At 56.3% G+C, this 19,601-nt stretch overlaps 2 protein-coding genes across 4 annotated transcripts in view; one reads left to right on the forward strand and one right to left on the reverse strand.

Annotated features, from left to right (window-relative positions):
* LOC148641371 (uncharacterized) overlaps positions 1-12,492 on the forward strand; it is a 25,088-nt gene extending 12,596 nt beyond the window's left edge. Inside the window, exons 5-10 of one of the 2 annotated variants that reach the window (XM_088618661.1) lie at positions 1-3,788; positions 5,599-5,604; positions 5,720-5,930; positions 6,227-6,360; positions 6,478-6,549; positions 10,732-12,492. The exon at positions 1-3,788 is cut by the window's left edge and continues 536 nt beyond it. In XM_088618661.1, the coding sequence (XP_088474787.1) occupies positions 1-3,788; positions 5,599-5,604; positions 5,720-5,930; positions 6,227-6,360; positions 6,478-6,549; positions 10,732-10,990 (4,470 nt within the window). In that variant the 3' untranslated portion in view covers positions 10,991-12,492. Of the gene's footprint in view, positions 3,802-5,598; positions 5,605-5,719; positions 5,931-6,226; positions 6,361-6,477; positions 6,550-10,731 lie in introns of those variants that run through there. The other variant, XM_088618660.1, reaches the window with a different exon arrangement.
* sxph (saxiphilin) overlaps positions 12,423-19,601 on the reverse strand; it is a 180,856-nt gene continuing 173,677 nt past the window's right edge. For both annotated transcript variants that reach the window (XM_088618662.1, XM_088618663.1), the window contains exon 18: positions 12,423-14,372. In XM_088618662.1, the coding sequence (XP_088474788.1) occupies positions 14,329-14,372 (44 nt within the window). In that variant the 3' untranslated portion in view covers positions 12,423-14,328. The remainder of the gene's footprint in view (positions 14,373-19,601) is intronic.

Raw genomic sequence — 19,601 nt, forward strand, 5'->3', positions numbered from 1 at the left:
GGCCGGGGCTGCTGCTGTCCCCTGAGCTCCGGAGCTGCGGCTGTGTCTCCCCATGCGGGCGGCAGCTGTGCACACTGCAGCAGGCGACTCCCGGTGTTGGTGGGCGACGGCATCACCGGGCCCAGGGCTGCTGGGGGCAACTGCGATGGGCGAACTGAGGGGCGCCTGGGAGGCGCAGAGGGGGACGGCAACGGAAGAACTGAGGGGCACCTGGGAGGCGCAGAGGGGGACGGCAACGGAAGAACTGAGGGGCACCTGGGAGGCGCAGAGGGGGGCAGCAAGGGGCGAACTGAGGGGCGCCTGGGAGGTGCAGAGGGAGACAGCGACGGGCAAACAGAGGGGCACCTGGGAGGCGCAGAGGGGGACAGCAACGGGCAAGCAGAGACGCGCCTGGGAGGCGCAGAGGAGGACATCGACGGGCAAGCAGAGACGCGCCTGGGAGGCGCAGAGGGGGACATCGACGGGCAAGCAGAGACGCGCCTGGGAGGCGCAGAGGGGGACAGCGACGGGCAAGCAGAGACGCGCCTGGGAGGCGCAGAGGGGGACAGCGACGCTGGAACAAGCCCCTCGATATCGGGGCCGCCCTCCCAAGGGACATCACTTGAGCGAGCGCCTGCGGGAGGCGAGGTCGACCTCCCAGCTGCTGACCGCGGGAGCTCCGGGGAGCCGAAGTCTGCGTCCAGAGATTGTGCGTCGCCGGAAGGTGGTGGAGCTTCTCCTTGCATGCCGGACACTCAGGAAGGAGTCTCTGCAGCCGCCGGCCTGTTGCAAGAGGGACTAATCGAGGAGCGACAGGCGGAGCAGCAGAATCTGGAAGCACACAAGGACAGGGACCCGGAGGTGGCGATGTGTCGTTCGCCATCCATAGAACTCAGAGCCAGCTCCTCTCCGGAGATGGACACTTCGGTATCCACGGAGCTCAGAGCCGGCTCCTCTCCGGAGAGGGACACTTCGGTATCCCCAGAGCTCAGAGCCGGCTCCTCTCCGGAGAGGGACACTGCGATATCCCCGGAGCTCAGAGCCGCCTCCTCTCCGGAGAGGGACACTGCGATATCCCCGGAGCTCAGAGCCAGCTCCTCTCCGGAGAGGGACACTGCGATATCCCCGGAGCTCAGAGCCAGCTCCTCTCCGGAGGGGGACACTGCGATATCCCCGGAGCTCAGAGCCGCCTCCTCTCCGGGGACGGACACTGCGATATCCCCGGAGCTCAGAGCCGCCTCCTCTCCGGAGAGGGACACTGCGATATCCCCGGAGCTCAGAGCCGCCTCCTCTCCGGAGATGGACACTTCGGTATCCACGGAGCTCAGAGCCGGCTCCTCTCCGGAGGGGGACACTGCGATATCCCCGGAGCTCAGAGCCGGCTCCTCTCCGGAGAGGGACACTGCGATATCCCCGGAGCTCAGAGCCGGCTCCTCTCCGGAGAGGGACACTGCGATATCCCCGGAGCTCAGAGCCGCCTCCTCTCCGGGGACGGACACTGCGATATCCCCGGAGCTCAGAGCCGCCTCCTCTCCGGGGACGGACACTGCGATATCCCCGGAGCTCAGAGCCGGCTCCTCTCCGGAGAGGGAGACTGCGATATTCCCGGAGCTCAGAGCCGGCTCCTCTCCGGAGAGGGAGACTGCGATATTCCCGGAGCTCAGAGCCGGCTCCTCTCCGGAGACGGACACTGCGATATCCCCGGAGCTCAGAGCCGGCTCCTCTCCGGAGAGGAACACTGCAATATCCCCGGAGCTCAGAGCCGCCTCCTCTCCGGAGAGGAACACTGCGATATCCCCGGAGCTCAGAGCCTGCTGCTCTCCGGAGAGGGAGACTGCGATATCCCCGGAGCTCAGAGCCGCCTCCTCTCCGGAGGGGGACACTGCGATATCCCCGGAGCTCAGAGCCCGCTCCTCTCCGGAGAGGGACACTGCGATATCCCCGGAGCTCAGAGCCCGCTCCTCTCCGGAGAGGGACACTGCGATATCCCCGGAGCTCAGAGCCCGCTCCTCTCCGGAGAGGGACACTGCGATATCCCCGGAGCTCAGAGCCGGCTCCTCTCCGGAGAGGGACACTGCGATATCCCCGGAGCTCAGAGCCCGCTCCTCTCCGGAGAGGGACACTGAGATATCCCCGGAGCTCAGAGCCGCCTCCTCTCCGGAGAGGGAGACTGCGATATCCCCGGAGCTCAGAGCCGCCTCCTCTCCGGGGACGGACACTGCGATATCCCCGGAGCTCAGAGCCCGCTCCTCTCCGGAGAGGGAGACTGCGATATTCCCGGAGCTCAGAGCCCGCTCCTCTCCGGAGAGGGAGACTGCGATATCCCCGGAGCTCAGAGCCCGCTCCTCTCCGGAGAGGGAGACTGCGATATCCCCGGAGCTCAGAGCCGGCTCCTCTCCGGGGACGGACTGTTTGATATCCGTGGAGCTGAGTGCCGAATCTTCTCCAGACAGCCGGCAGAGCGAGGGCGGTCCTGCCTCCCAGCAGAGCCCCACTTCCTTCGCCACTGTGACAGAGGGGGGGTCCCTGGACGTCAGCACCCGGAACCCCACTGTGCCGCCGCCGGACACGCCCAGTGTGTCCGGCAGCCTTCTCCCGGACACCGAGCCGCCCGTCTCCTGCCCCGGACACCCTGGGGCACACGCCGCCGGGCCCGTCCCGGCGCCGCGCCAGGGGCCGTGCAAGAGGAAGAGGCTGGGACAGTGTCGGCAGCAGCCCCTCCGGACCTGCAAGTCCAGGCCCGAGACCCCGAGCCCGTCCGGCGCCGCCCTGTTCGCGGGCACCGCCCTGGCGAGCAGCCGGACTCGAGAGCCCGCGGGCCTGGCCCGAAGCGTGCCCGGGGGGCACCGGGGGGAGACGAGGCTCGTCTGCCTTGCGAACGGCAGCCGCAGACCCCCGCAGGTCCGCCCGAGCCCCCCGGGCGGTATCGCACCGCGGAGCCGCGGCGGCGGCCAGGCTCTGCTCCTGAAGCTGGCCGACTTGGCCGGCAGCCTGGCTTCCCTCCAGGAGCCGCGGGCCCTGTCCCGCCCTCCGGGGGTGCCGTGGTGCCGCTGGCCAGGCAGGGCGCCCGGTCCGGGGGCGTCCGCCGCCCCTGCCTGCCTGAAACCGCTCTGGGGGGGGGCGGTTTTCTGCCGAGTCGTCCCTCGCCTGAAGGGGCGCCCCAGGAATCTCCGCTTCCAGGCGCCAGTGGCCGAGCAGGTGCTTCCCGAGCTGCCCGCCTTCCTGCCCGGCCGGTGGCGGCCCCTGGTGACGATCAGCAGCCCCCTCCTGCCCCTCTCCTTCCGGATCGACCTGGGTGTCCCGGCCCGCCCTGGCTCGCCGCCCCCCTGCATCTCCTCGGACCCGTCGCCGGCGGGGCGTGGAGCCCTCCTGCTCCGTGGCGCAGACTGGGCGTGCTCCGTCCTGCTGCCCGGTGCGGCAGGCGGCTCGGGCCCCGGTGGGGCCGCGCTGGCGCAGCTGCAGGACGTGCTGCTGGCCGGCTCGGACTGCCACGGCGCCCTGGGCAGCTTCCGCAGGGGCCGCGTGCCCAGGCGGGCCACCCCCCGGCCTGGGTCCGGCCTGCGCACGGTGCTGGCGCTGTCGTCGCCCACCCGCTACCGCCTGTGGACGAGGCAGCGCGGCGCGGGCGGGCCTCTCGGAGAGGGTTTCCGGGTGCTGCTGTCCCAGACGCAGCCCCTCCCCCAGAGCGACAGCCTGCTCCCCTCCTTGCACTGCTTCCTGGGAGGGGTCCTGGGGTCCTGGGGCAGCCGACCACCCCACTCCTGCCTGACTGACCTCGCCCCCCTGTGCGGCACAGAGACGGATCGCAGGTGAGGGGCGAGAGTGTGCGTGTGAGGGAGCGAGGGAGGGTGTAAGAATGCGAGGGAGCGATGCAGGAGAGTGAGTTAGAGTGTGTGTGAGAGTGTGAGGGGGCGAGGGAGAGCGTGTAAGAGTGCGAGAGAGCGCGTAAGAGTGCAAGGGAGCATGAGAGTGTGGGAGAGCGAGTTAAGAGTGCATGTGAGAGTGCGAGGGAGCGTGTAAGAGTGCAAGGGCGTGTGTAAATGCGAGAGAGCGTGTTCGAGTGTGAGGGAGAGAGTGTACTGTAAGAGTGTGAGGGAGAGAGTGTACTGTAAGAGTGTGAAGGGGCAAGGGAGAGTTCTGAGAGTGCGAGGGAGAGCGTGTAAGAACTTGTAAGAGTGTGAGGAGGCGAGGGAGAGCGTGTGAGGGGACGAGGGAGAGCGTGTAAGAGTGCGATGGCGCGTGTAAGAGTGCGAGGGAGAGCGTGTAAGAGTGCGAGGGAACATGAGAGTGTGGGAGAGCGAGTTAGAGTGCGTGTGAGAGTGCGAAGGCGCGTGTAAGAGTGCTAGAGAGCGTGTGGGGGCGAGGGAGCGAGAGAGCATGTAAGAGTGCGAGGGCTCGTGTAAGAGTGCAAGGGAGTGAGGGAGCATGTAAGAGTGCGGGAGAGCGAATTAGAGTGCGCGTGAGAGTGTGAGGGAGCGTGGGAGAGCGTGTAAGAGTGCGTGGGAGCGTATAAGAGTGCGAGGGAACTGAGGGAGCGTGTAAGAGTGAGAGAGTGCGAGGGCTCATGTAAGAGTGTGGGAGTGAGGGAGCGTGTAAGTGCGTGGGAGCGTGTAAGAGTGCAACATAAGTGAGGGCGCATTAAGAGTGCGAGGGAACTCCGGGAGCGTGTAAGTGCGAGGGAGCGTGTAAGGGTGTGAGGGTGCAAGAGAGTGTGTAAGAGTGCTAGGGCACAGAAAGTGTGTTTGAGTGCGAGGGAGCGTGTTTGAGTGTGAGAGAGCGAGGGAGAGCAAGTGATCAGCACCTGCTGATCAAGCAGCCGTCTTACCCTTAAGCTTGCCAAAGATGGGGTGATGTTCCCCCGGATCCATCAGCTGTGAACAGAGCCGCAGTCCAGGGAGGAGAGCCTGGCAAGGATGTCAGGCCAGCGCTGTGGGGGGGGGGGGGTGGGATGTCGGGGGGGATGCACTCAGGGCTGGGGATGCCCAGTGGGAGACCATTCCTGTAGGATGTAGGAAAGTTGCCATAACGAGACCAGCCCTTTCTGGGCTGCTGGGAGTTCCCAGGCTGAGATCTGGGGACCCCCACACTTGCTGGTTTTCATCCCAGCCCAGCTGCTTACCTGATTGGATCCATGGCTGGAGAATTGAGGTGCCTGATACACGAACGTTTGAAAGTTTTCTGAGACGTGCAGCAGTTACACAATACACAGTGAAGGATCGGTCGAGTCAGTCCTGCACCATCAAATAGGGCAAATAAGGGTCCAGATGGATAACAGAGCAGCTGGAAAGGAAGCTGACAGCTGTGGGGGGGGATCCCTCCTGTGGAATTGCTGCTGCTGCCTGTGACGTGATGCCAGACCCTCTGCCATGGCGGCGAGGTGAGGTGTGACCTCGTGACCTCGTGCTTCTGCGGGTCACAGGTTGCTGGCTGGCGGAACAGGCTTGATCTCTGTTTCGAGTACAGTGGGTTCAGCTGGACTCGGATGTTGTATCTGAAGTGTTGCAGGCGGGAAGGTTGTGGGTTCGAAGCCGTGTGAAGCTCTGTTGTGCTGCAGTAGCTTTTTGTGCTTTTGGCATCTTCTGATTTAGAAGCATTGCTACAGGGAGGCAGGCAGCATAGCTCTAGGCTGAGGGCTGTGAGAGGCCATGGAGAGGGAGCAGACTGTAAAATAACAAAGATGTAAAATAACCTTTCTTTTTCCCCCTCTCTCTGCCCTCTCCCCTCTCTCTCCTCGATGAAGGAGACAGCTGGACTGCACTGTCTCCGTCCTGCCTCGCCCTCTGTCCAGACCTGCACTGCCTGCGTCCTCCCTCCTCTCTGACCCTCCGCCCGACCCCCACCTCGGCCTTCCCGGCGCGGAGCCGCCGTGTCCCGAGGGCTCGGACAGCGAGGAGGAGGAGGGCTACAGCCCGGCAGGGGCCGACTCCGGCCACCAGACGGCCCCCAGGGAGGTGAGACCCGGAAGAAGGGGTGGGATTGCGAGTCGGGAAAGGGGCTGGAAGAGTGGAGCTGGGCTGTGCCCTTTGACCGGCCGGCAGCACGGCGCAAGGCCTGATGCAGACGCTGGGACTGTCCTGCTTCCAGCACGGAGGCCCGGAGAGCAGTGCTGGCTGTGCAAGGGCTTCTGGGACTGTGGTGTGGTGACCAGGAAGAGCTGTCCTGTCTGCTGTGAAGTGTGCAGTGACCCCACACGCTGGACAGGCTCAGCCTCTCTTCATTGACTCCCCTCCCTCTGTGCCTTTCTCAGGACGGGCTGTCCGAGAAGAAGCTGGTGGAGCAGCCAGGCCAGCGCTCCAAGAGAGTGTCCCAGATCCGAATCCGGAAAGCTGTCCCCAAGCCGGACAACAACCTAACCCCCATGGGGCTCCCTAAACCAAAGAGGTCAGCGGACGTCGTGAGCGGCCAGCGTGTGTGCTTGTGTGTGCAGAGCGAACCGCCGGCTTCGCACGGGGCTCCCGCGGCGCGCTGACCCGTCCCTCTGCTGTCCTCTGTCCCCAGATTGAAGAAGAAGGAGTTCAGCCTGGAGGAGATCTACACCAACAAGAACTACTGCTCCCCTCCTTCCAACAGGTCAGTCCTCTCCGCCTGCACGTCCTTAAAACGACGTCAGGGCTGGAATTTCGGCGCAGGACTGCGGGTTTTCCACACGATTTTAGCTATTCCCGCAACTCCAGCGTTTATAGTGCCAGAATTTTCCTCACGCATTTATTGGCAAGCCATCTCCCAAGCAGAATTCGCCCAATCCACACGTATTCTCTGTCGGACTGAGTTTTCCCAGCGTGTTGCACGGCACTCCTGCAGGCTTTGGTGACGTTACACTACACTAACGTTACACTCTTCATCCGGTTACACTGTTGCTATCCCGTTACACTCTTCATCCAGTTACACTATTGCTATCCCGTTACACTATTCATGCGGTTACACTGTTGCTATCCCGTTACACTATTTATGCGGTTACACTGTTGCTATTCCGTTACACTATTCATGCAGTTACACTATTGCTATTGCGGTTACACTATTCATGCAGTTATACTATTGCTATTGCCTTACACTATTCATGCGGTTACACTATTGCTATTCCGTTACACTATTCATGCAGTTACACTATTGCTATTCCGTTACACTATTCATCCAGTTACACTATTGCTATCCCGTTACACTATTCATGCGGTTACACTGTTGCTATCCCGTTACACTATTCATGCAGTTACACTATTGCTATCCCGTTACACTATTCATGCGGTTACACTGTTGCTATCCCGTTACACTATTTATGCGGTTACACTGTTGCTATTCCGTTACACTATTCATGCAGTTACACTATTGCTATTGCGGTTACACTATTCGTGCGGTTACACTATTGCTATTCCGTTACACTATTCATGCAGTTACACTATTGCTATCCCGTTACACTATTCATGCAGTTATACTATTGCTATTGCCTTACACTATTCATGCGGTTACACTATTGCTATTCCGTTACACTATTCATGCAGTTACACTATTGCTATTCCGTTACACTATTCATGCGGTTACACTATTGCTATCCCGTTACACTATTCATGCGGTTACACTATTGCTATTGCGGTTACACTATTCATGCAGTTATACTATTGCTATTGCCTTACACTATTCATGCGGTTACACTATTGCTATTGCCTTACACTATTCATGCAGTTACACTATTGCTATTGCGGTTACACTATTCGTGCGGTTCCACTATTGCTATCCCATTACACTATTCATGCGGTTACACTATTGCTATTGCCTTACACTATTCATGCGGTTACACTATTGCTATCCCGTTACACTATTCATGCGGTTACACTATTGCTATTGCGTTACACTATTCGTGCGGTTACACTGTTGCTATCCCGTTACACTATTCATGCGGTTACACTGTTGCTATCCCGTTACACTATTCATGCGGTTACACTGTTGCTATCCCGTTACACTATTTATGCGGTTACACTGTTGCTATTCCGTTACACTATTCATGCAGTTACACTATTGCTATTCCGTTACACTATTAGTGCCTCTCTCTCAATTCAACTCAAGATGCCTTATTGGCATGGTGTTGCCGAAGCAAAACAAATAAAATTAACATAAAATCTACAGACATTTACAATTAATGTAAATTAATGTAAATTAATACATTAATAATACATTTACGTTCAAACTAGCATTATTGAGAGTGCAGAGTACAAATCCACTGGATACCTTTTTGTCGAGCAGAAGAGGAGTTTATTGTATATTTGTCCAAAGAGAAGCACGCTCCTTTTAATTAGGAAGATGGTTCTAACAAGAAAAGTTACAGCTGCCCTTTTATACACAGAATACAAAGAGCTTAAGTCTCAAAAAGAAAAAAACTTCAATTAATTTAATTAATTAATTACTTTCTATTGGTTAAGCAAATATCTACTTTAATCAGAAGATGTCTACGTTTTTTAGCTATATCAGTGTATTCCAAAAGCAGGTAGTTACAGTTGGCCTTCTACACAAAAAATTTTCTTTGGGATTCTTAAAACAACCCTTCTTTGTATCTGCTGGCCCCTGGTCTTATCAACAGCAGATACATTTAATGTTGTAGTTGGTGTTTTGCTGAACATGCTGTACAGAGAAGGAATTTTAACCCTTCAGGAGACAGGCTCAATGCTACTCAGGCTGTTACAGGAGATCACACACTGGGCTGCCAGATCAACTGAGTTCCCTCCTCCCTCTCCCAGTAGGATTGGGACCTGTTGTGATTCTGGCAGGTGTGGGAACTCTGGGATTAGATTTCTGAGTTTAGGGAAGAATGTTTCTCTAATCCCAGAGTATCTGTCACAGTGCAGTAGGAAGTGCACCTCTGTCTCTATTTCTCCCCGCTGGCAGTGGGAGCACAGCCTGTCCTCTCTGGGCAGCCAGGTCTGCCTGTGTCGCCCAGTTTATATGGCTAGGCTGTGGTCGCTGAGCCTGTACTTCGTCAGGGTCTGTTTCTTTTCAGTTTCTTATCATCGTTAAATATTCGGCTAGTGTGTGTTGCCTCTTTGGGTTCTGTAGCATTCCAGTTTATTTTGTGTCTATTGGCCTAATTCGACCCTGAACACACTGTTAGGAGATCTCCAAGTGCAGTGTTTCTGTGGGGTGTTTGTCCCATTGGGTGTAATCCTGGTCTGTGAGGGGACCCCACACTTCACTGCCCTATAGGGCAATGGGTTGGATTACACTTTCAAATATTTGGAGCCAGATTCTTGTTGGTGGGTTGATGTTGAAGAGCCTCCTTCTTATTGCGTAGAAAGCCCTGAGTGCCTTCTCCCTCAGTGCCTTCACTGCCAGGTCAAAACTCCCAGAAGAGCTGATGGTGAGACCGAGATATGTGTAGCTGGATGTGTGCTCCAATGTGTTGTTGTTCAGTGTGAATTTGTACCTGTTTCCCTGAGGTCTGGCTTTCTTCTGGAAAACCACAACTCTGGTCTTGTCCAGATTGACTGTCAGCGCCCAGGTCTGACAGTACTGCTCCAGCAGTGCCAGGTTCTGCTGCAGCCCCTGCTCTGTGGGCGACAGCAGGACCAGGTCATCTGCGTAGAGCAGGAACTTGATTTCTGTGTTGTGTAGTGTGAGACCAGAAGCTGCAGACTGTTCCAACATTCCTGCTAATTCATTGATATAGATATTGAACAGTGTTGGGCTCAGGCTGCAGCCCTGTCTCGCCCCACGGCCTTGGGTGAAGAATTTAGTCCTTTTGTTTCCAATTTTCACTGCACATTTTTTTTTCTTCGAGTACATTGATTTGATTATGTTCAAGCAGTTCAGGTGGGTCAGCTGCGTAGGCTGCAAAGGAACGAGTAATGGGTTTATTCCATGCTGAAAAGAGGAAAAAGGAAACGCAATGTTTCAACTGTGGTGCCTTCAGCCAAAACTTCTTTTCAGCATGGAATTAAACCCATTACTCGTTCCTTAATGATGTCGTACACTTTGCCCCCTATGCCACTTTGGAGTAGTTTATAAAACAATCTTTCATGCCAAATCGAGTCAAATGCTTTTTTGAAATCGACAAAGCAGGCAAAAATCTTTCATTTGTGTTTTTGGTGGACGTGTTTGTCTATCAGTGTGTGTAGGGTGTAAATGTGATCAGATGTGCGGTGATCTTTTAAGAAGCCAGTCTGACTCTTGCTCAGGACATTGTGTTCGGTAAGGAAGGCCAGTATTCGTGTATTTAGGATACTGCAGAATACCTTCCCCAGGTTACTGTTCACACAGATGCCCCGGTAGTTGTTGGGATCGAGTTTATCTCTACTCTTATAAATGGGTGTGATCAGTCCTTGGTTCCAGGCCTCGGGGAAACATCCGGCTGTCATGATGAGATTGAGTAGTTTGAGGAGGGCTTGTTGCAACTTTGGGCTGCTGTGTCTCAACATCTCATTTATGACACCATCATGGCCACAGGCTTTGCGTGGTCTGAGGGCCTGGAGTCTTTGATAGCCAATTCCAAAATTTTGAGTTTTTCATAAATGGTGTTTTGGTCTGATTGATTTGTATTTGGGAGCTTTTCATAGAGATTTTCAAAGTATGTTTGCCAGATTGTTCCATTTTGGATGGCCAATTCTTCTGGTTTTGATTTGATTTGTTTAAGTTGTTCCACTTCTCCCAGAAACAGTTCTGATTTAGTGACTCCTCAATTTCTGCAAGTTGTTGCCTGGAGTTTGTCCAGTAGCTCCTGCTCAGTGACCGGGGAGTCTAAGGTCTGCCTCTCTCCCTGTCTGGCTGCAGCCTGGAGACGATCTTCGAGGAGCCCAGGGAGAAGAACGGCGCGCTGGTCTGCATCGGGCAACAGAAGAGGAAGCGCATGCTGGACTTCCCGGACTTCACGTTGCCGCGGAAACGGCGGGCGCGGGGGGGCGTGCGGGTGCGCGGCGGGCGGGGCAGGGGTCGGAGGGCGCGGCAGGGCGACGCGGATCTCGACCTGCAGCTGATCGAGAGGCTGAGCGACCTGGACCACTTCCTGACGCAGGAGGGGCTGGAGGTGTGAGGGGCACAGACCCCGGCGCTACTACCCACCCCGCCCCGCCACACAGCCGCGCCCCGCCCCGCCCTCCAACCCCGCGACAGCTGCACCGGCGCGAGGCTCCACAGCGCCCCCTGGCAATCGGCAGTGCAGCCCTGCCAGGGTTTCCGAGGACATGATCACCCCAGCGGGGATCCCTGCTACCCCTGGGCCCCCGCGGGAGTCTGGGACCCGGGTCCGGCCAGCCAGCCGATTGTTCCATAAGAGGAGCGTTGTCGTGGCGAGGATCTGCGCTGCTGTCCGTTTCTCAGAGACGATAACGATGATGCTGCTGTTGTCCTGTGAGCTTAGAATCTGATATTTCACTGAATCCCAGAAAATCCCGTTCCTCTCGTGTAGTTTTCGGTGATTGTCGGAATTCGAATGTTTTGTTACGCTTCAAGTGATTCTCTCGAACCGTACGTGGCCTTAGAGCGGATCGCTCTTGGAAATCGGCGCGTCCCGGGTCTTCTGCACGGAGCGAATCCGCCCGGATTGCAGGCGCTGGCTGGGGCCCCTGTGCGGAGACGCAGGCTGGACTCCATCAGTCCGCCAGTTAACTGGAGCTCAGTTCCTGGGTGTCCCGGGTCCCGGAGGCTCAGAGCCATTCTGCAGGCAGCAGGAGGTCTGGAGGTCGGGGGGGGGCTGGGGGTGAGAGGGGGCCGCGCTCCGGCGGCGCTGGGGCGAGTGTTTGGCGATGGAGTGGGACACGGGGAGCACTGCTTTTGAAGTATGAGAGGAAGGGTGACTGCCCTTTCCTCGGCCTGCGTGTCCCTCCGCCTGATTGTCCACTTCAGGTTCTGCGCCAGTCCGTGTGTCCGTCTCCAGGAACCTGCCGGAGTTTGCCTTCCCTCAGCCTCACGGCAGCGGTTTTGTGGGAGACCGGACCCAGGGGCAGGGCGGTCAGTCCATCGGTCACTTCCGAGCTTGGCTCTGTTTTCTGAGCAGCTCTGTGCAGTTCGCAGGGTTGCCCGGCGGTCCACCAGGGTCCATCGACTTCCTCTTGCAGGACTTGGGCAGATGACCGGCTTCCTGACCCGGACCCGAGTGTGGGGTTGAGACGGGCTCTGCCGGGCCTCTGCGGAGCCCGCGCTGACCGGCTGCGCCTTCCCCCGCCCTGGGCTTGCGCACAGACTCCTGGACAGCTCTGAGGTGGACAGCCGGACAGCGGTCTCGGCCGGCGCTCGCTGCCGGGGAGCCTGACCGATTCTTCGGTTTCTCTTTAATTGTGCACAGAAGCAGGTGTTTTGTGTATACACTGGTACAAATGTGGCAGATCGAGCTTTCTTTCTGTTCGGCCCCTGCTTGCATTGCTTCTGCGTTTTAAGGTTTGAACGCGCCTCAGCCTGGTTGCTCGTCCGTGTCACAGCTGTCTCTCCCTCGAGAGCCCCGCACAGACCAACACACTAAAGGTTAATATTGTTCATCATTGTGATTTTATTTTAATATATTTTTTTTTTATTTATGAAATAAAGTGTTGAGACTTGTTTAAAGGCTGGGGCTCGACTGTGTTCTCCTCGCAGGACGACGTCGGGAGTGTTGCACCTTTCATTTCGGGTGGTGTGTCCGCCCTCCCCCCTCATCCCTCCCTCTCTGTCCGGCTGGTCAGATTTTTCGGTTCAGCTCTTTCCAGTATTTGATGCCCTTCTCGGGAATAAGGGGCTGAGACCCGATGGAATTCCTCAGTTCGGAGTGTTTCCCCCCAGGTGCCCCATGGAGGAGCCCTGTGTGTTCTGATCTGATCAATCAGTTTTGGCTCTGTATCGTTTCGCACGCAGCGGTGAAAGTGGGGGTCTGCTTGCGGACAGGCGGGGAAAGAGGACCGATAGACCTGGGCTGGGCCTGAGCTGCAGTCCTGCCGCTGGGACCTGGGCCTGGAGCATAGAGGGCGTGTCTGGCCATTCCTGATTTCACTGATCACTAACCTGAACAAAATGTCCCAAGCTGCTGGTTTAAGAGGGGAGGTTCAATCCTGCTGGACTCCTGCACTCCAGAGCAAGTTATTCTGTCGCGAATAACAGACCAGACGTTTGTCCCAGCCCCAGAGTAAACGGGGACAGTACACGCCTTGTTTATTACTCGGGGATGAAATGTTAGCAGAGCTGGAAGTGCACTGAGGAAGCTGCCAGGTGGCAGCACTAACTGTGCCGTTTGTCTCCGTGTGAGAATTGGAGCCTGTAGAGCTACCAGGGAGCCATCACTGAGACCAGGTCAGGAGCTCTGCCTGCTGGTGTTACTGTTCCTGCCTGGAAACGAAGAGGCGGGGAAGGGCTTTCTGGAAAAGTGCTCTTATAAAAGAGCAGGTCCGCGGTTTCCAGGCCACGAGGGGAGAGGGTTTCCTGCGGCCCCCTCCCTCTCTCCTCACTGCTCTGTGCACAGCCTGTCGCAGACCTGTGCAGCAGGGAACACTGCTCCTGTCCTGGAAACGGCAGCTGAGATTCGGCCTGAATTCAGATTGTATGATTGTGTGGCGTTTGTGTGGTGTTCTTACTAGTTTGGTGAGAGCTGCCTATGAATGAGTCCCTTGCAGGTGTCTTTATTGGCTGTCTGTGCCTGGGACAGGTGTCCTGTCCTTTTGCTGCACTGTGAGAAAGTCACTCCTGGAAGAGTGTTTGACTGATGTTGTTTTAAAGTTTGTTTGTTTTTTTCCGGGAAGGGTGCAGGAACTGTGACCTGTGTAATATTGTCCATCATGTGTGAGAGTTGCTACCTCACTGCTCTGTGTGCCGGGTTCGATTCTGAACTGGGGATCCTGCCGTGTGGAGCTTGCATGCTCTCCCTGGGGGGTGGACAACCAGGGATTTCTCCCGGTGTTCTGGTAACGTGCTGCCTGGGGTTAAGCCGCCGTTCCCAAACTGTGTGTGTGTGTGTGTGTGTGTGTGTGTGTGTGTGTGTGAGTTCCCGCGACAGACTGACGTCCCTTCCAGAATGTGGCTGCTCTTTGCACCCGACACTTCCAGCACTCCCAGGATGGACGCTGGCTTGGTGAGGCCCTTCCTGGGAATAAGGGGCTGAGACCCGATGGAATTCCTCAGTTCTGCTGAAGGGAGCGTTTCCACCAAGGTGCAGATGTGGACCGGGGCACAGTGCACCATGGAGGAGCCCTGTGTGTTCTGATCTGATCAATCAGTTTTGGCTCTGTATCGTTTCACAACCAGCCGTGAAAGTGGGGGGTCTGCTCGCGGACAGGCGGGGAGAGTTCCTGCCTGGAAACGGAGAGGCGGGGAAGGGCTTTCTGGAAAAGTGCTTTTATAAAAGAGCAGGTCCGCGGCTTGCAGGCGGGAGAGCATTTCTTGCGGCCCCTCCCTCTCTCCGGCGGGGGCTCAGTACACACTGCACACATCCTGGGCGCAGAACTCCAGGACATCTGGGGACAGAAGGGAAGAGGAGGTTAGTGAGACAGGCTGTCAGGCCCCTCTTTCTTCTTCCCTTACAGAGCTCAGCTTTCACGCCTCTCCTCCTGATTCCAGTTTCTCTGGTCTCTCTTTATCATCGTCCCTGCGCTGCTTCTGCAGCTGAAACACTGTTCCTCCTTTCCTCTTCTCAGCCAGAAATCCCCCTTTCCACACTGGAAGGTCACAGGGCAGTGTGGGGTCCCCTCACACACCAGGAGCACACTCAATGGGACAAACACCCCACAGAAACTCTGCACATGGAGATCTGTAGAAACATCCTCCGTCTGCAGAGAAAAACACCTAACAACGGGTGCAGGGCCGAATTAGGCCAGTACCCACTATTGATAATCATACAGAAAAGAGTACTAAAGTATTGGCTACACCTAAAAAACAGCAACCTAAATTCCTACCACCACAAAGCCCTGCTGAGCCCAAAACAGAGCCCCCTGAGCCAGCTGGTCCTGAGGCTCACCGACCTGACAGCACTGCTAGAGCACCACAACTCAGACTCAACCACATCACAGCACAGATCAAACAGCAATATCTCACACACTGGGACACACACACACAAACACAACATAAACTGGAATGCTACAGAGCCCTAAACAGACAATACACACTAGCCGAATATTTAACGATGATAAGAAACTGAAAAGAAACAGACCCTGACGAAGTACAGGCTCAGTGACCACAGCCTGGCCATAGAAACTGGGCGACACAGGCAGACCTGGCTGCCCAGAGAGGACAGGCTGTGCTCCCACTGCCAGCCGGGAGAAATAGAGACAGAGGTGCACTTCCTACTGCACTGTGACAGATACTCTGGGATTAGAGAAACATTCTTCTCTAAATTTACTAATCAGAATTCCCTACTGGGAGAGGGAGGAGGGAAGGCAGTTGAACTGGCTGCCCAGTGTATGATTTCCTGTCACAGCCTGAGGAGCAGTGAGCCTGTCTCCCAGTAATGCTCCATATGTTTATATGTAAAAATCTTATGATGTGTCTGTATTGTAAATGTCTGTAGATTTTCATAATTATATTTGTTTTGCTTTGGCAATACTGATTTTACTCATTGGTCATGCCAATAAAGCATCTGGAATTTTATTGAATTAAATTGCGGGCTGGAATGTGGGCATCTCTTTAACCAGCTCTGTCTTACCCCCTCACAAGATCAATACTGCTGGTGTTACAGGTCTGTGTGCAGTTGAGGGAGGTGCTGGTGTTACAGGACTGTGTGCAGTTGAAGGAGGCGCTGGTGTTACAGGACTGTGTGCAGTTGAAGGAGGCGCTGGTGTTACAGATCTGTGTCCAGTTGAAGGAGGTGCTGGTGTTAAAGGACTGTGTGCAGTTGAAGGAGGTGCTGGTGTTAAAGGTCTGTGTGCAGTTGAGGAAGGCGCTGGTGTTACAGGACTGTGTGCAGTTGAGGGAGGCGCTGGTGTTACAGGACTGTGTGCAGTTGAGGGAGGCGCTGGTGTTACAGGACTGTGTGCAGTTGAGGGAGGCGCTGGTGTTACAGGTCTGTGTGCAGTTGAGGGAGGCGCTGGTGTTACAGGACTGTGTGCAGTTGAGGGAGGCGCTGGTGCTACAGGACTGTGTGCAGTTGAGGGAGGCGCTGGTGTTACAGGACTGTGTGCAGTTGAGGGAGGCGCTGGTGTTACAGAACTGTGTGCAGTTGAAGGAGGTACTGGTGTTACAGGACTGTGTGCAGTTGTGGGAGGCGCTGGTGTTACAGGACTGTGTGCAGTTGAAGGAGGCGCTGGTGTTACAGAACTGTGTGCAGTTGAGGGAGGCACTGGTGTTACAGGACTGTGTGAAGGTGAGGGAGGCGCTGGTGTTACAGGTCTGTGTGCAGTTGAGGGAGGCGCTGGTGTTACAGGACTGTGTGCAGTTGAGGGAGGCGCTGGTGCTACAGGACTGTGTGCAGTTGAGGGAGGCGCTGGTGTTACAGAACTGTGTGCAGTTGAGGGAGGCGCTGGTGTTACAGAACTGTGTGCAGTTGAAGGAGGTACTGGTGTTACAGGACTGTGTGCAGTTGTGGGAGGCGCTGGTGTTACAGGTCTGTGTGCAGTTGAGGGAGACGCTGGTGTTACAGGACTGTGTGCAGTTGAAGGAGGCGCTGGTGTTACAGGACTGTGTGCAGTTGAAGGAGGCGCTGGTGTTACAGGACTGTGTGCAGTTGAGGGAGGCGCTGGTGTTATAGGACTGTGTGCAGTTGAGGGAGACGCTGGTGTTACAGGACTGTGTGCAGTTGAGGGAGGTGCTGGTGTTACAGGTCTGTGTCCAGTTGAAGGAGGCGCTGGTGTTACAGGACTGTGTGCAGTTGAAGGAGGTGCTGGTGTTACAGGACTGTGTGCAGTTGAGGGAGGTGCTGGTGTTACAGGTCTGTGTGCAGTTGAGGGAGGCGCTGGTGTTACAGATCTGTGTCCAGTTGAAGGAGGTGCTGGTGTTAAAGGACTGTGTGCAGTTGAAGGAGGTGCTGGTGTTACCGGACTGTGTGCAGTTGAGGGAGGCGCTGGTGTTACAGAACTGTGTGCAGTTGAGGGAGGCGCTGGTGTTACAGAACTGTGTGCAGTTGAAGGAGGCGCTGGTGTTACAGGTCTGTGTGCAGTTGAGGGAGGCGCTGGTGTTACAGGACTGTGTGCAGTTGAGGGAGGTGCTGGTGTTACAGGACTGTGTGCAGTTGAGGGAGGTGCTGGTGTTACAGGACTGTGTGCAGTTGAAGGAGGCGCTGGTGTTACAGGACTGTGTGCAGTTGAAGGAGGCGCTGGTGTTACAGGTCTGTGTGCAGTTGAGGGAGGCGCTGGTGTTACAGGACTGTGTGCAGTTGAAGGAGGCGCTGGTGTTACAGAACTGTGTGCAGTTGAAGGAGGCGCTGGTGTTACAGGTCTGTGTGCAGTTGAGGGAGGCGCTGGTGTTACAGGACTGTGTGCAGTTGTGGGAGGCGCTGGTGTTACAGAACTGTGTGCAGTTAAAGGAGGCGCTGGTGTTACCGGACTGTGTGCAGTTGAGGGAGGCGCTGGTGTTACAGGTCTGTGTGCAGTTGAGGGAGGCGCTGGTGTTACAGGACTGTGTGCAGTTGAGGGAGGCGCTGGTGTTACAGGACTGTGTGCAGTTGAAGGAGGCGCTGGTGTTACAGGTCTGTGTGCAGTTGAGGGAGGCGCTGGTGTTACAGGTCTGTGTGCAGTTGAGGGAGGCGCTGGTGTTACAGGACTGTGTGCAGTTGAGGGAGGCGCTGGTGTTACAGGACTGTGTGCAGTTGAGGGAGGTACTGGTGTTACAGGACTGTGTGCAGTTGAGGGAGGCGCTGGTGTTACAGGACTGTGTGCAGTTGAGGGAGGCGCTGGTGTTACAGGACTGTGTGCAGTTGAGGGAGGCGCTGGTGTTACAGGACTGTGTGCAGTTGAGGGAGGCGCTGGTGTTACAGGACTGTGTGCAGTTGAGGGAGGCGCTGGTGTTACAGGACTGTGTGCAGTTGAAGGAGGTGCTGGTGTTACAGGACTGTGTGCAGTTGAGGGAGGCGCTGGTGTTACAGGACTGTGTGCAGTTGAAGGAGGCGCTGGTGTTACAGAACTGTGTGCAGTTGAGGGAGGCGCTGGTGTTACAGGACTGTGTGCAGTTGAAGGAGGCGCTGGTGTTACAGAACTGTGTGCAGTTGAAGGAGGCGCTGGTGTTACAGGACTGTGTGCAGTTGAAGGAGGCGCTGGTGTTACAGGTCTGTGTGCAGTTGAGGGAGGCGCTGGTGTTACAGGACTGTGTGCAGTTGAGGGAGGCGCTGGTGTTACAGAACTGTGTGCAGTTGAGGGAGGCGCTGGTGTTACAGGTCTGTGTGCAGTTGAGGGAGGCGCTGGTGTTACAGGACTGTGTGCAGTTGAGGGAGGCGCTGGTGCTACAGAACTGTGTGCAGTTGAGGGAGGCGCTGGTGTTACAGGACTGTGTGCAGTTGAAGGAGGCGCTGGTGTTACAGGACTGTGTGCAGTTGAAGGAGGCGCTGGTGCTACAGGACTGTGTGCAGTTGAAGGAGGCGCTGGTGTTACAGAACTGTGTGCAGTTGAAGGAGGCGCTGGTGTTACAGGACTGTGTGCAGTTGAAGGAGGCGCTGGTGTTACAGGACTGTGTGCAGTTGAGGGAGGCGCTGGTGTTACAGGACTGTGTGCAGTTGAAGGAGGCGCTGGTGTTACAGGACTGTGTGCAGTTGAGGAAGGTGCTGGTGTTACAGGACTGTGTGCAGTTGAAGGAGGTGCTGGTGTTAAAGGTCTGTGTGCAGTTGAGGGAGGCGCTGGTGTTACAGGTCTGTGTGCAGTTGAGGGAGGCGCTGGTGTTACAGGACTGTGTGCAGTTGAGGGAGGCGCTGGTGCTACAGGACTGTGTGCAGTTGAGGGAGGCGCTGGTGTTACAGGACTGTGTGCAGTTGAGGGAGGTGCTGGTGTTAAAGGACTGTGTGCAGTTGAAGGAGGTGCTGGTGTTAAAGGTCTGTGTGCAGTTGAGGGAGGCGCTGGTGTTACAGGTCTGTGTGCAGTTGAGGGAGGCGCTGGTGTTACAGGACTGTGTGCAGTTGAGGGAGGCGCTGGTGCTACAGGACTGTGTGCAGTTGAGGGAGGCGCTGGTGTTACAGAACTGTGTGCAGTTGAGGGAGGCGCTGGTGTTACAGAACTGTGTGCAGTTGAAGGAGGTACTGGTGTTACAGGACTGTGTGCAGTTGTGGGAGGCGCTGGTGTTACAGGACTGTGTGCAGTTGAAGGAGGCGCTGGTGTTACAGAACTGTGTGCAGTTGAGGGAGGCGCTGGTGTTACAGGACTGTGTGAAGGTGAGGGAGGTGCTGGTGTTACAGGTCTGTGTGCAGTTGAGGGAGGCGCTGGTGTTACAGGACTGTGTGCAGTTGAGGGAGGCGCTGGTGCTACAGGACTGTGTGCAGTTGAGGGAGGCGCTGGTGTTACAGAACTGTGTGCAGTTGAGGGAGGCGCTGGTGTTACAGAACTGTGTGCAGTTGAAGGAGGTACTGGTGTTACAGGACTGTGTGCAGTTGTGGGAGGCGCTGGTGTTACAGGACTGTGTGCAGTTGAAGGAGGCGCTGGTGTTACAGAACTGTGTGCAGTTGAGGGAGGCGCTGGTGTTACAGGACTGTGTGCAGTTGAGGGAGGCGCTGGTGTTACAGGACTGTGTGCAGTTGAAGGAGGCGCTGGTGTTACAGGACTGTGTGCAGTTGA

The sequence above is a fragment of the Lepisosteus platostomus genome, chromosome 24, assembly GCF_059453375.1.
Source record: "Lepisosteus platostomus isolate fLepPlt1 chromosome 24, fLepPlt1.hap1, whole genome shotgun sequence".
Lineage (NCBI taxonomy): Eukaryota > Metazoa > Chordata > Actinopteri > Semionotiformes > Lepisosteidae > Lepisosteus > Lepisosteus platostomus.